Source organism: Vanacampus margaritifer, chromosome 16 (genome assembly GCF_051991255.1).
Source record: "Vanacampus margaritifer isolate UIUO_Vmar chromosome 16, RoL_Vmar_1.0, whole genome shotgun sequence".
Classification (NCBI taxonomy): Eukaryota; Metazoa; Chordata; class Actinopteri; order Syngnathiformes; family Syngnathidae; genus Vanacampus; species Vanacampus margaritifer.
In genome coordinates, this window is record NC_135447.1 from 17,918,290 (window position 1) to 17,932,677 (window position 14,388).

At 45.1% G+C, this 14,388-nt stretch overlaps 1 protein-coding gene across 5 annotated transcripts in view; it reads left to right on the plus strand.

Moving 5' to 3' along the window:
• Positions 1-422: 422 nt before the first annotated feature.
• mark4a (MAP/microtubule affinity-regulating kinase 4a) overlaps positions 423-14,388 on the plus strand; it is a 56,154-nt gene continuing 42,188 nt past the window's right edge. For 3 of the 5 annotated variants that reach the window (XM_077547613.1, XM_077547616.1, XM_077547618.1), the window contains exon 1: positions 423-1,199. In XM_077547613.1, the coding sequence (XP_077403739.1) occupies positions 1,146-1,199 (54 nt within the window). In that variant the 5' untranslated portion in view covers positions 423-1,145. The remainder of the gene's footprint in view (positions 1,200-14,388) is intronic. The other 2 variants (XM_077547614.1, XM_077547617.1) reach the window with 1 other exon arrangement.

Consider the following 14,388-nt stretch of genomic DNA (forward strand, 5'->3'; position numbering starts at 1 on the left):
TGTCTGACGGTGTAATCTAAAAGTAAAGACAGACAAATCAGACAGGAAGTGTGGAGATTTTCTTTCCAAATTAAAATAATAGGACCAGTACAAATCATTTAATCAAATAATTGAATGTACATAGTACCCACACACACACAAAACAGTGTGATTTTAACTCTAGTTTAAATTACTAGCCTATTACAGGTCTATTATAATATTATCTGATTATTCACTCAGAATTCATTTTAGAGGCTATGGATTTGAATGCTGTAATGTGTATTTAATACTGCAGTTCAAACGTGTTGCCTCTGTTTGCATGCAACACGTCACTATTAATTGTCTTTATTTTATTTTTAAAACAATGTTTTTAATATTGTACTATTGCACGGTGCATAATGTTCTGATTGGGGGTCGGGCACAGCTAATGTTCAGATCTGACTTTTACTCCTGCTTTCAAGGGCATGGATGCGGGGTTGATGATCAAGGCTTCTGATGCTTTTAAATTTGTTAGTCCTGTCTGTACTCTGTGCTCCTTCTTCTTCGTGGCTTAGTGATGCAGCGCAACACAGCCACCGAGAATACCGATTTCTCACCACTTCGGCCTTTTTCTTCGCTGCACATTTGGCTGTGTCTCCTGCGAGCTGCTGAAAAGAGGGCGTGTTGCAATCGGCGTCGATGGGCTAAAATATATATAAATATATTGTAGCCTAGGTGCGCGTTATGATCGACGGAGATTACACGTATCCAGAAGAAGCCGTGTTTGTTTTGTGCAGCAATGAGGCAGAGGGTGGATAGTCGCCACAGAGACGCTGGGCTCCGGCCAAACATCTCTGCATTTTAGCACCTATTCCATGCTCCGGATTTGCATTTGCTGCATCGCTGATCGACCGAGTTTTGCGGTCTCCATTTTTTTTTTTTTTTTTGCAAAGTGCATGGTGGATGGAAGATGCAGCTGCTTTGAGGACACCCCCCTCCGGATATCAATTCCTGCCATGACAGGCAGAGGTCTGCTCTCGACCGCGGCTCGGCCGGTTGGAGAAGAGGCAGATTGATTGTGGACGGTGGGTCGCATCTGAGGATGTTATTCTGCCGGTGGAGCCTATAAAAACTGCTCACTCAAAACACGCAGCGATTGTCACTCAGGGAAAGGCGAGAAAAAAAACATGTCTTCTCGATCTGCATTACCGTCTGGGAACGACAGGAGTACTGGAGACCATGTAAGTCCAGCTGCAGCCTAAGCCTGTTTGGGGGGCATTTGGAACATAAATGCGTCCTTAAAACAAATATCTCATCATCTTGGCCTTCACTGGCGTGCATTTGCTGCTATGTAAATGGATGCATAGTTTGATCTGTCGTTATTACGTTGAGACTCGAGAGGTACTATTGGATTTATAATTGTGTAAAAAAAAAAATATAAATCGGGTTAACCTTGAGTGCCTACGCATGCATGCATGCATGCCCATTGCAGGAAATAAGACCTCTGCATGCAATAACCAATGTGAGCAGAAAGCCTTAAAAGCAGCTGTCACATCATATTATAAGGCTGTATGGAGATTGTGATGTCACAATACCCCCCTCTCTGCTGCCGCTTCCTCTGTGTGCATGCATGCATTCTCCGGCAATCAGGTGGGTGCGACGGGTGCACAGCACAAATGTATGGAGTATACCTGTCTGGCTTCGCTTGTATGTAGCGAGGGGGGATTACTGCATGGAATGATGTGCAGTCAGTGCTTGCGCAGGCTGTTTAGCGCCCAACCCTCCAGCCAGTGGGTGTCAGACAGCGCCATACATTCAGTTCAGTGCAAAGCCGAGAGAGAGCTTAGAGAGATTCTATCTATCTATCTATCTATCTATCTATCTATCTATCTATCTATCTATCTATCTATCTATCTATCTATCTATCTATCTATCTATCTATCTATCTATCTTTCTATCTATCTATCTATCTATCTATCACCAATTGATGTTGCGTTGACATTTTTCTTCCATGATTGTTAGCTGAGCTTTTAGCACACAAGGGTGGTTAAGACAGACATTGTGTGTGAGTTTACAAGTGATTACGAATTCAGATGCACCCTTTTCATTAGAATAAACTTGATCTGCTTTCCACAATGAAGTGATTATGGTAGGTGAGTGAATTGAACAGCAGAGATGTTGCCATATTGATGAAGTTGAGGCTTGGGTTGACGTGGTCTCAAGTGCTACTTCTCGGGCCTCCTGTTGTGGGGAAAAATAGCCACCGGTGTTTGTCACGGCCTATGGTTATTGGGAGATTATGCCCATGGAAGTAGGCTCTATACCAGAGGTGGGCAATCTCGGCCCTCAAGGGTCGGAGTCCTGCAAGTTTTGGAGGTTTCTCACTTCCAACACAAGCTGATTCCAATCAACAGGATCGTTATCAGGTTTATGCAGAGCTTGCTGATGAGCTGATCATTTATCAGCTGTGTTAGAGAAGGGCAACATGCAAAACCTGCAGGACTCCGGCCCTCGATGCCCACCTCTGCTCTATACTGTAGATAGGGCGTGAAGAGGGGGAACTGTCAGAGAGTTTGTATATGCCTCTTTGAGTGTGCGTGTGTGTGTGTGTGTGTGTGTGTGTGTGTGTGTGCGTGCGTGTGTGTGTGTGTGTGTGTGTGTATATAGATATAGATGGCGTGCTGGGTGAATGGAAGTGCGTGTCTCAGGGCCTGGAACTGGCCAGGGACTACTGTGTCGGCATCTGCTCCCTTTTTGAGTATAGCCTCCTTTTATTTGTTTGTCTTTGTGTACCTCACCCACTTATCACCCTGACATCCTGGTTTCTCTGCCTTGTGCTTTTGGGTCTTGTTTTCCACTCTACAAATTGCCTTGAATTAGTGCAAAATATTGTTTATAATGATTTTTTTTTAATGTCAGATAGTAGCCTACTTGTGAAAATAATACTTTTAATACGTACACATCAAATTGTTTGTAACAATGGCAATCAATTTAAAAGTGTATTCTGACAAATCTGCTATCTCATCTCATACTATAAAGTACCCCATCCAGCCTATTTTCCATGTTTCCTTCCTCCAACGCAGCTGAATCCAATGATCAGCTCATCAGCAAGTTTTGCAGATAACGATTCTGAACATGAATCAGGTGTGTTGGTGAGAGAAACATGGAAAACAGGCTGGATAGGAGCTCTCGAGGACCGGACTTGGGCACCCCTGTGCTAGAGCATACATAAAATACAGCCAGGGTCATGTTGCAACAAGCTCCTTATCCCCAGTGTTTTCAACAAGTTTGTGAATAATGATTAACCCCTGGGCGTTATTTTATTTTGAAATGGCTTGGTCAGAACCAACAAAAAGCCAAAAAATGGTCAAATAACGGTTAAACTTAGCTATATTCTACTACTAAATGGAAACAGATAGAAATATACTTTTTTCCTGATGAAAGAAGGGGCTCTAATCTTTCTTTTGGTAGGTTCCTTTTTCTTTTCTTTTTTTTTTAAAGCAATTGAACACAATACTGTACTCTGTGGGCCTTGCAAAATCAGTCAAAATCCAGTCAAACAGCCGGGAGTGAAGGGGGTTGCTTTAGTTAAAATGGCTGGGAGTGAATGAGTTAATATGAGAAAAGAGGGAAACGGTACAACTTTTATCAGCTATTTACATCTGTTTTGGGTACACAACTTGATGAACATTATTTATTCAGAAACATTTGTTTGAGTTGAGCAAAATAATTGGAATTGATGCAATTAAAACAGATTAAGACTTGATAATAAATTGCATACACTTTCCTTGGAATGACAGTATCAAGGTTGTGAGCCAATGACAATAAACTTTTTATTTTCCTTTTGTGATGCTTGCCCAGGCTTTCATCACAGCCACTTTCAGTTGGTTGTTTTTGTTGTAGAATTGTGACGGGTAAAGATGGACCCAAGTAAGCAATGCAGGCTATGTATACTCAACATTTACACATAATTTATTTTGAACAACGGGATAGATACTAAATGACAAAAAGTAAAAAAAACTAAACAAAAAGCAAATACTTGAACTCACCGTAACAGGCGACATGACATGACAATGACAAACTCTAACTGAAAGAAAACAGGCAACAACAGCAATTACAAACAGACTGAGGAGACAATGAGGCACACCCGGTCATGACAGGAGTGGCTGAAGAGAACTGACTTGTAGACACAGCGGGAGCACAGCAGGCAAAAACAAGTGGAGACGAAGACACAACGGGCACCCAGAAAACAAAACACCGAATAAACCTTAACACATGATCTGTTCCACAGTAAAATCAACAGATCATGAAAATGTTACCCACCTAAAGGACGGAAGCCCACCAAAACTTTTCAAAACAGGGTGGGCGGAAGCTGGCCAGCAGGCAGGTACAAGAGCCAGTGTACTTGGCTTGCAGAGGTCATTCTGGAGTCCGACCAGAAGTACAGAACAAAGAGACCCTTTTGTGCCATTTCAGGACGCTGACATGAAGTGCTCGCAAGCGGGCTGGTCAGGAGGATGTTAAAGATACCAATCACATGGGACATGTTCTGGCCTTTAGGTTGATGATATCGACACTGGACCCACAGAGTTGCAGGTGAATGATCTCATGTTGACCAGCCAAGGCAAATGATGGACGCAAGGCTTGCACAACTGGAGGAGGGTCTGATGGTGGCTGATGGTCGCAATGTGTATAGGTGACTGACAAGACCGTCCAGGGTGCCCAGAGGTGGCCCGGACAAATAATTGAACCATGATCAGCCACTAAGATGGAAACTACAGATGGAAACTAGCATTGTGCTAAATCTGGTGCAGCCATCCTTTCAATTTACTGCACATTGTCCTTTTAACTCATTGAAACACAAAAACGTTTTTGAAAATACATTGTTCTTCACTCCCCAAAACGTATTTACACGTTAAAAAATATATATATATTAATGCAAAAGCATACAGAAAGCTTTGATGCAGCTTCATACATGAAGAGGTGCCTTAAAGGAATGGTAGTTATTTAAAAAATGGCCAGCAGGTGGCATCAGAATATAAGAGATCAACGAGGGCCATGTTGCAACAAGATCTTTTTGTCAGTGTTTTCACCAGGAATGTAAATAATGATAAAACGTAGCTATATTCCAATGCTAATTGCTGCAAAATGGTAACAGATACAAATATACGTTTATTTCCTGATGAAAGACTCCAATCTTTCTTTTGGTAGGTTGCATGTTTTTATAGCAATATAACATAATACGCTGTGGGCCTTGCAAAATCAGTAAAAAGCCAGTAAAACAGCCAGGAGCAAAAGGGGTTGCTTCAGTGAAATGGCTGGGAGTGAATGAGTTAATAATAGTTTTGATAATGATATGTGGTCCTCGAACAGCCGCTCGGCTGGTACAGGGTTTTCCCATCTGCTGGGCTGGTACTGGTGATCAGCCTGCGACAATAGAAGTTGGGGGACTCTAGAAACAAGAAGGGTAGTGTGCAGGTCGTAGTGTAGGTAAACTAGAGAAAACTGTTGGCACGGGATGAGGTGAGGAAATAGGCATGAAATAAAGTCATTCGTAGTGGTCCAACGAAGGTTGACTTGGATACAGTCAATAAAATTAACATAAAACAAGGTGACTCAGATACAGACCTGGAGCGACATGGCAGGACCTTTACTTGGGCACCTTTCTTGGCCCCCAAACAGTGGTCCTGTATATATGGCCAAACAGGTACCCAAGTAAACGTCAGACGGGAAATAATTTTTCAGGCATACAGGGCTCATAAAAAAATGGACGCAAACTGATGTGGAGTGGGCAAACCACACTGGGAAAAACTGAAGCAGTTCAGCGTTTCCCTCAGAAAATTTGCTAAGCCTGGTGGTCAAAACTTGTCGTGACCCTTTTGGATAATATTTCTTTGGGATGGGGGGTCTTGTGATGGATTTTTAGACATCATGTCAAGTGCATGTCAGAGCGTTCACACATGACGGTGCACCTTCAATGATACAATTGTTCTCTGCGTAATGGGAGCAGCGTACCTGCTGATGTGAAGCCCACCGGCAGCCCACCATGTTTTTGTACGCCAAAATATGTTAAAAGTTGACAGGAATTTTGGAAATTATGACAATGATGTGTTATTATCGGCCATTTATTAACCATAAATAGACATACAGTCTTACAAAAAGGCACAATTGAAATGCGGTTTCAAAAAGCTAAACAATACAATTACAATAAAATAGTTTTTACAGAAGTAAAGAAACATCTTTCCAATTAGATTACAGTAATCAGATCTGAAACGTCAAAATTAACAATCAGATCTCAAAATAACTCCTATATCCACTATTGCTGAAACAATGTAAATTTCACCAATGTTGGACTAATAAAAGGTTCTTAATAGGGGTGAGTGATCTCGCCTAAAAATTATATCACGAAATTTCAAAGAATTTGTGGTGACGATATTTTAGACTATATTGGTAATAGTTACTGAACAATAGATTTGTGATTGGTGCTTCGGAATAATAACACTTATATTGCAGCACTATATTTAATTTAATATTTAAACCACCTTTTTTTCACAATTGAAATGTAAACAAATATAAAATATAGCAACCATAATGGAATGCCCCTGCGAGGTCTAATTGTAACATAACTGCTTAAAGCCCATAAAGCACATTTACTTAGCAAATACAAAGAAAACAAAAACCTTCAGAGGTCAGTGGCAATTTTTTTGAGTCAAGAAACTCCATTATTTTCACCTGTGTGGTTGATCCTCATGTTGTAGAGGCAAAAAATAAAATAAAAATCACCAATGATACGCTAGCGGCCAGTTTGTGGCGTCATGCCTTGTACATCGCAGCCAAGTGTATTGTTGAAAAATGTTTTTCCCCTGCGATTGTTTAGGTTGTGATTATTTTTCCAAAGACGGCAACTCTCCTGCAAGCGTTATTTTGCCGTGAATGTCTATGATTGGTCAGGGCGCGAGAAAATGCTGTGATTGCTTGTAGACATGACTAGCGCATACAAATAACACAAATGTGCACGTTTAGGCCACTGAGTGATAGCAACATGCATGGCGTCTCGTCGAGAGCATGTTAGCTTCCCGGCGGTTTAGCATCACAAAGTCACATCAACTAGGTGGCGAGTTACCGGTCACGGTAAAATAACCACTGCGGATTGTTTATCTTGACCGCTTCAGTATTATCCAACCACTGTCTTTTCCCCCCGGTTTTTTTTTCATAAGGAGTGCGTCTAATCAAGAGTGCTCCAGTAATGATTTTTGTTCACTTTTATGCCGAACAACTCGAGCTGTTTCCATGTCCTCCTCGCGTCTCGTCCTCTTTTTCTGCCTGCACATCCTCTTAACTTTAACGGCAACAGCTTTCCTGCACCATCCATCCGTCCGTCCGTCTTCTTCCGCTTATCCGGGATCGGGTCGCGGGGGCAGCAGCTTTAGCAGCAAAGCCCAGATTTCCCTCTCCCCAGCCACTTCAGCCAGCTCATCCAACGGGACCCCAAGGCGTTCCCAGGACAGCCGAGAGACATAGTCTCTCCAGCGTGTCCTGGGTCGTCCCCGGGGCCTCCTGCCGGTAGTACATGCCCGGAACACCTCCCCAGGGAGGTGTCCAGGAGGCATCCGAACCAGATGCCCGAGCCACCTCAACTGGTTCCTCTCAACGTGGAGGAGCAGCGACTCGACGCTGAGTCCCTCTCGGATGACCGAGCTTCTCACCCTATCTCTAAGGGAGAGCCCGGCTACCCTGCGGAGGAAACTCATTTCGGCCGCTTGTATCCGGGATCTTGTTCTTTCGGTCACGACCCACAGCTCGTGACCATAGGTGAGGGCAGGAACGTAGATCAACCGGTAAATCGAGAGCTTTGCCTTTCGGCTCAGCTCCTTCTTCACCACAACGGACCGATACAGCGTCCGCATAACTGCAGACGCTGCACCGATCCGCCTGTCGATCTCCCGCTCTAACCTACCCTCACTCGTGAACAAGACCCCAAGATACTTGAACTCTTCCACTTGGGGCAGGACCTCCTCCCCGACCCGGAGAGGGCACTCCACCCTTTTCCGACTGAGGACCATGGTCTCGGATTTGGAGGTGCTGATCCTCATCCCAACCGCTTGACACTCGGCTGCGAACCGCTCCAGTGAGAGCTGGAGGTCACGGCTTGAAGAAGCCAACAGCACCACATCATCTGCAAAAAGCAGAGATGCAATGCTGAGGCCACCAAACCGGACCCCCTCAACGCCTCGGCTACGCCTAGAAATTCTGTCCATAAAAGTTATGAACAGAATCTGTGACAAAGGGCAACCTTGGCGGAGTCCAACCCTCACAGGAAACAAATTCGACTTACTGCCGGCAATGCGGACCAGACTCTGACATCGGTCGTACAGGGACCGAATAGCCCGTATCAGGGGGCTCGGTAACCCATACTCCCGAAGCACCCCCCACAGAACTCCCCGAGGGACACGGTCAAACGCCTTCTCCAAGTCCACGAAGCACATGTGGACTGGTTGGGCGAATTCCCACGCACCCTCGAGGACCCTGCTGAGGGTGTAGAGCTGGTCCACTGTTCCACGGCCGGGACGAAAACCACACTGCTCTTCCTGGATCCGAGATTCGACCTCCCGACGGACCCTCCTCTCCAGCACCCCTGAATAGACCTTACCTGGGAGGCTGAGGAGTGTGATCCCTCTAAAGTTGGAACACACTTTCTGGTCCCCCTTCTTAAAAAGGGGAACCACCACCCTGCCAATCCAGAGGCACCGTCCCCGATGTCCACGCGATGCTGCAGAGACGTGTCAACCATGACAGCCCCACAACATCCAGAGCCTTTAGGAACTCCGGGCGGATCTCATCCACCCCCTGAGGCCCCGCCACGAGAAGCTTTCCAACCACCTCGGCGACTTCGACCCCAGAGATAGGGGAGCCCACCTCAGAGTCCCCAGACCCTGCTTCCTCAAAGGAAGGCGTGCTGGTGGTATTGAGGAGGTTTTCGAAGTACTCTCCCCACCGGTTCACGACGTCCCGAGTCGAGGTCAACAGCACCCCGTCTCCACTATACACAGTGTTAACGGTGCACTGCTTTCCTCTCCTGAGACGCCGGATGGTGGACCAGAATTTCCTTGAAGCTGTCCGGAAGTGGTTTTCCATGGCCTCACCGAACTCCTCCCATGTCCGAGTTTTTGCCTCAGCGACCGCCAAAGCCGCATTCCGCTTGGCCAGCCGGTACCTGTCAGCAAGCCTCCGGAGTCCCACAGGCCAAAAAGGCCCGATAGGACTCCTTCTTCAGCTTGACGGCATCCCTTACCGCTGGTGTCTACCAGCGGGTTCGAGGATTGCCGCCACGACAGGCACCAACCACCTTACGGCCACAGCTCCGATCGGCCGCCTCAACAATTGAAGCGCGGAACATAGTCCACTCGGACTCAATGTCCCCCGCCTCCCCCGGGACAATGGAGAAGCTCTGCCGGAGATGGGCGTTGAAACTCTTTCTGACAGGGGGTTCTGCCAGACGTTCCCAGCAGACCCTCACAGTACGTTTGGGCCTGCCTGGTCGGACCGGCATCTTACCCCGCCATCGGAGCCAACACACCACCAGGTGGTGATCAGTTGACAGCTCCGCCCCTCTCTTAACCCGAGTGTCCAACACATACGGCCGCAAGTCCGATGACACGACTACAAAGTCGATCATCGAACTACGGCCTAGGGTGTCCTGGTGCCAGGTGCACATATGGACACTCTTGTGCTTGAACATTGTGTTCGTTATGGACAGTCCGTGGCGAGCACAGAAGTCCAATAACAAAACACCACTCGGGTTTCGATCGGGGGGGCCATTCCTCCCAATCACGCCCCTCCAGGTCTCACTGTCATTACCCACGTGAGCGTTGAAGTCTCCCAGTAGAACGAGGGAGTCCCCAGGGGGTGCGCTCTCCAGCACACCCTCCAAGGACTCCAGAAAGGGTGGGTACTCTGAGCTGCTGTTTGGTGCATAAGCACAAACAACAGTCATGACCCGTCCCCCCACCCGAAGGCGGAGGGAGGCTACCCTCTCATTCACCGGGGTAAACCCCAACGTACAAGCGGCTAGCTGGGGGGCAATGAGTATGCCCACAACTGCTCTGCGCCTCTCACCGTGGGCAACTCCAGAGTGGAAGAGGGTCCAGCCCCTCTCGAGAGGATTGGTACCAGAACCCAAGCCGTGTGTGGAGGTGAGTCCGACTATATCTTGTCGGAACTTCTCAGCCTCGCACACCAGCTCGAGCTCCTTCCCTGTCAGAGAGGTGACATTCCATGTACCCAGAGCTAGCTTCAGTAGCCGGGGGTCAGACTGCCAAGGCCCCCGCCTTTGGCTGCCACCCAACTCACTGCGCACCCGACCCCTTTGGCCCCTTCCACCGGTGGTGAGCCCATGGGAAGGGGGACCCACGTTGCCTTTTCGGGCTGTGCCCGGCCGGTCCCCATGGGTATAGGCCCGGCCACCAGACGCTCACCTTCGAGCCCCACCTCCAGGCCTAGCTCCAGAGGGGGGCCCCGGTGACCCGCGTCCGGGCAAGGGAAACGAAGATCCAAGGTTTGTGTTCATCATTGGGGTCGTTTGAGCCATGCTTTGTCTGGTCCCTCACCTAGGACCTGTTTGCCTTGGGTGGCCCTACCAGGGGCATGAAGCCCCGGACAACATAGCTCCCAGGCTCATTGGGACACGCAAACCCCTCCACCACGATAAGGTGATGACTCACGGAGGGGAAAGGTAAATTCCACTGATTGTCGCACCCAACTAAGTGGGGGCGAAATTCGTTCTCCGCATTTGACCTATCCCCTGAGGGAGCGGTGAGCAGCAATGATTGCGCTCGGGAATCACATGGTGATCTAACCCCCCAATTCCAACCCTTTATACTGAGTGTCAAGCAGGGAGGCAATGGGTCCCATTTTTTATAGTCTTTGGTATGACCCGGCCGGGGATTGAACCCACAACCTGCCAGTCTCAGGGCGGACACTCTACCACAAGGTCACTGAGTTGGTCTTTCCTGCACCATTTGCAAACAATTTTTTGCAGCAGCGAACGACGCTTTAATCGTCCACTCTGTATGGTCAGTGAGAACGGAACAGGGTGATACAAATACCAATATTAGACTATTTTTGGAGAATGTTCGCTGTCTGCTAAACTGTAGTCAATCTGCTCAGGGAGGGCAGAATATACTGTAAAAGCGATAATATTTATAGCTGGCTATAAAAAAAAAAAAACACTTTCTTTACAATTCAAAACTTAATAAACGTAATTTTTATTTTTTTAAAGACATTTTAATGTCTCCATTTGTCATTCTGTCTTGTAAACCAGACTAGTAGATTATGATGATTCTTTGCACATCTATAAATTGAAGCAGAAATCATTGTTGTCATTCAAATAATTTTGAATCAAAAATCATTTTGAATCGAAAATTGAATGAATCGAATCGTGAGACATTCAAAGATTACCACCCCTAATTTCTACCACACTGAGCAGTGCACACAAAAGAGAATACAAAGACGTAATCAAAATGCATTACCGTAACAGTAGTGTCCAAATTTCTATCTTAGGTGCTTGGACTGGCAGGGTTGGGGGCGGGGCAGCCACCAGGTTTATAAAACACTGGGGGAAACCCTGCTGAGTAAAAATCTGAGCTGTATTATTGTGGTTTCTTATGCAGGTGTTTTTCAAGAGTGTGCCTGCTGCATGTAGCGCGATGAATTCGAACCCACCTTGGAGAGAAATCTCCCAAAAATGAATTTTTATGTTGCATTCGAGGAAAGTGGGAAGTCGGACTTATCTGACTTCAAACCAGGGAGTGTGTACGGGAACTTGAACTCGGAAATCCCACTTGCTAAGTCAGGGAAAAAAGGATCCCGACTTCAACGACCGACTTCAATGTGACGTCACTCTACAATGGCGACCCCTCTGGAAACACAGACCGTGAATGGTAGAACACCTTATTCTCCAGTATAGAACTAGATAGCTTTGTTCATTCATAAATATTCAACATAACTTCACGTAACACAATGTAAGTGACAGTATGCCACTATCGCCCTGCATGAAATTATACGGTGAACTATACTTAACTGTATGGAATGCTTATGAAATAAGATAAATACATAAATAAAGCAAAATTGTGAGAAGGCAAGTTTGCTGGAGGTCAAAATGTGGCCCAAACTAAAAAGCTATTTATCACTCACCGCCATTTTGGTTGTTTACTTTCGCCTCAAACGCTTTCAGGTCGGAACTGGGAAAAGCCAACTGGGATAAATCCGACTTCCGACCATCCTCGAATGCAGCATAAGAATGACACGCTTCCCCACCCAGAGTCCACTGATACACTCTCTGGTTACCTACCCTTGAACGTTACCACCACCCTCGCTGAGCTAGGTTGCTACTGGACGCCGTCGTATTGTAGCATTTGAAGCGTGTGTGCTTTTGTAACGAGATGATAGCTGCCGATTACTGACATGATAGAATATGGGTAACAAGCTTTCACGTTAGCATTAGCAGCTAGTTTCATTAACCCACCGATCATTGCAGGTGAAAGCCGTCAATCACAGAGTTTGAGAGTTTTTATATTTTTTATGGTTCATTTTGTGTAATGGGTTCTATACAACATAGTTTTTTAGTTAAGATTAGTTTATTTGGCATTGTACATTTAAGACAAACATTTGTATACAGTAGTTAGTACATTGTGTTGATGGCCAAAAAGAGTAGGCTGAAGCAAGTGCTATAATGTGTATTTTATGAACTAATGGAAAAGGAGATAACAAAGATAATAGAAAACTGTCAGTAGTTTCATGTAATTTTAAGGAAAAATGCTATACAGTAGGGCCATGTAGTAGTATTGTTTTTATTTACCAGAACATTTCAAAATAGGTCAGCGTTGAAATTTTAATACCGTGATACCGCTCACAGTTATCATGCCGTCAGAATCTAATATTGCCTAAATGCCTAGTCTCAAATCGTAACCTTTTAATCTCAAGCAAGTCCTGAATTACTGTGGGTGAAAATCAAGCAAGATGAGTCACCACCGAATTTCGAGTCAAGTTATTACTTGGTTCAAGTCAAGTCATAAAATCTAGCTCAGTCATAACATTTATCGCTGTGATAATATAATGTTTCACTGATAATAACACAAAAAATGCCTTTAATAACATTTTTTTAAAAAAAGTACCATTACAAATTAAATTGACATGAACATCTCTAAAAAATTAAATGAACAACAATTTAAGCGTATAAAATGAATGTACAGTATACACTTAAATTATTTACAAACCCAATTCCAATGAAGTTGGCTTCAACACATACCAAAAAAGCTGGGACATGTTTACCACTGTGTTACAGCACCTTTTATTTTCTCAACATTCAATAAACATTTAGAACTGAGGACACTAATTGTTGCTTTGTAGGTGGATTTCATTTCCTATTCTTGCTTGATGTACCTCAGCTGTTCAACAGTGCTCTGTTGTCGTATTTTACTCTTCATAATGTTTTTTCAATGGGCGACATGTCTGGACTTCAGGCAGGATAGTCTAGTAAGAAGCCACGCTGTCGTAACAAGTGCAGAATATGGTTTTGCATTGTCTTGCTTAAATAAGCAGTGGCGTCCGTGAAAGACGTTGCTTGGATGGAAGCATATGCTTCTCTAAAATCTGTCTTTCAGCATTAATGGTGCCTTTACAGATGTGTAAGTTACCCATGCTATTGGCACTAACACAGCCGCATACCATCACAGATGCTGGCTTTTGAACTTCGCATCCATAACAGCCTGGATGGTTATTTTCCTCTTTGGCCCGGAGGATATAATTTCCACAATTTCCAAAGCAATTTGAAATGTGGACTCATCGGACTGCATAACACAAATTTCCAATTTGTAGGAGTCCTTCTTAGATGAGCTTGGGTCCAGAGAAGCCGACGGTGTTACTGGAAGTTTTTGATAAATGGCTTTTGTTAGCATGGTCAACATTTTTATCTACATTAATGACTGTAATGCCGAACTGTATATTTATTGACCTCTGTTTTCTGACCTGTTCCTGAGCCCATGTGGTGGGTACACATTTATGTCAGTTTTTGATGCTGTGCCACCTGAGAGATCGAAGGTCACCGGCATTCAATGTTGGTTTTCGGCCTTGCCACTTACATGCAGTGATTTCTCCAGATTCTCCGAACCATTTGATGATATTATGGACCGTAGATGATGAAATGCCAACTATTTTGTCACACACTTGTCCACAAAGAGGTGATTCTCACCCCATCTTTGCTTGTGAATGACTGAACAAGTTTCATCTTTGGTGACACTTGCTGTATGAGTCAGCCCTTGACTGTCTTTAATGTCTCGTTCGCATGATACAAAAATAATAACATTTCATTAAAAAACAGAAGTCATACAAAAACAATTTATTTTCAAATGTAAACAGAATCAATTTGACTTC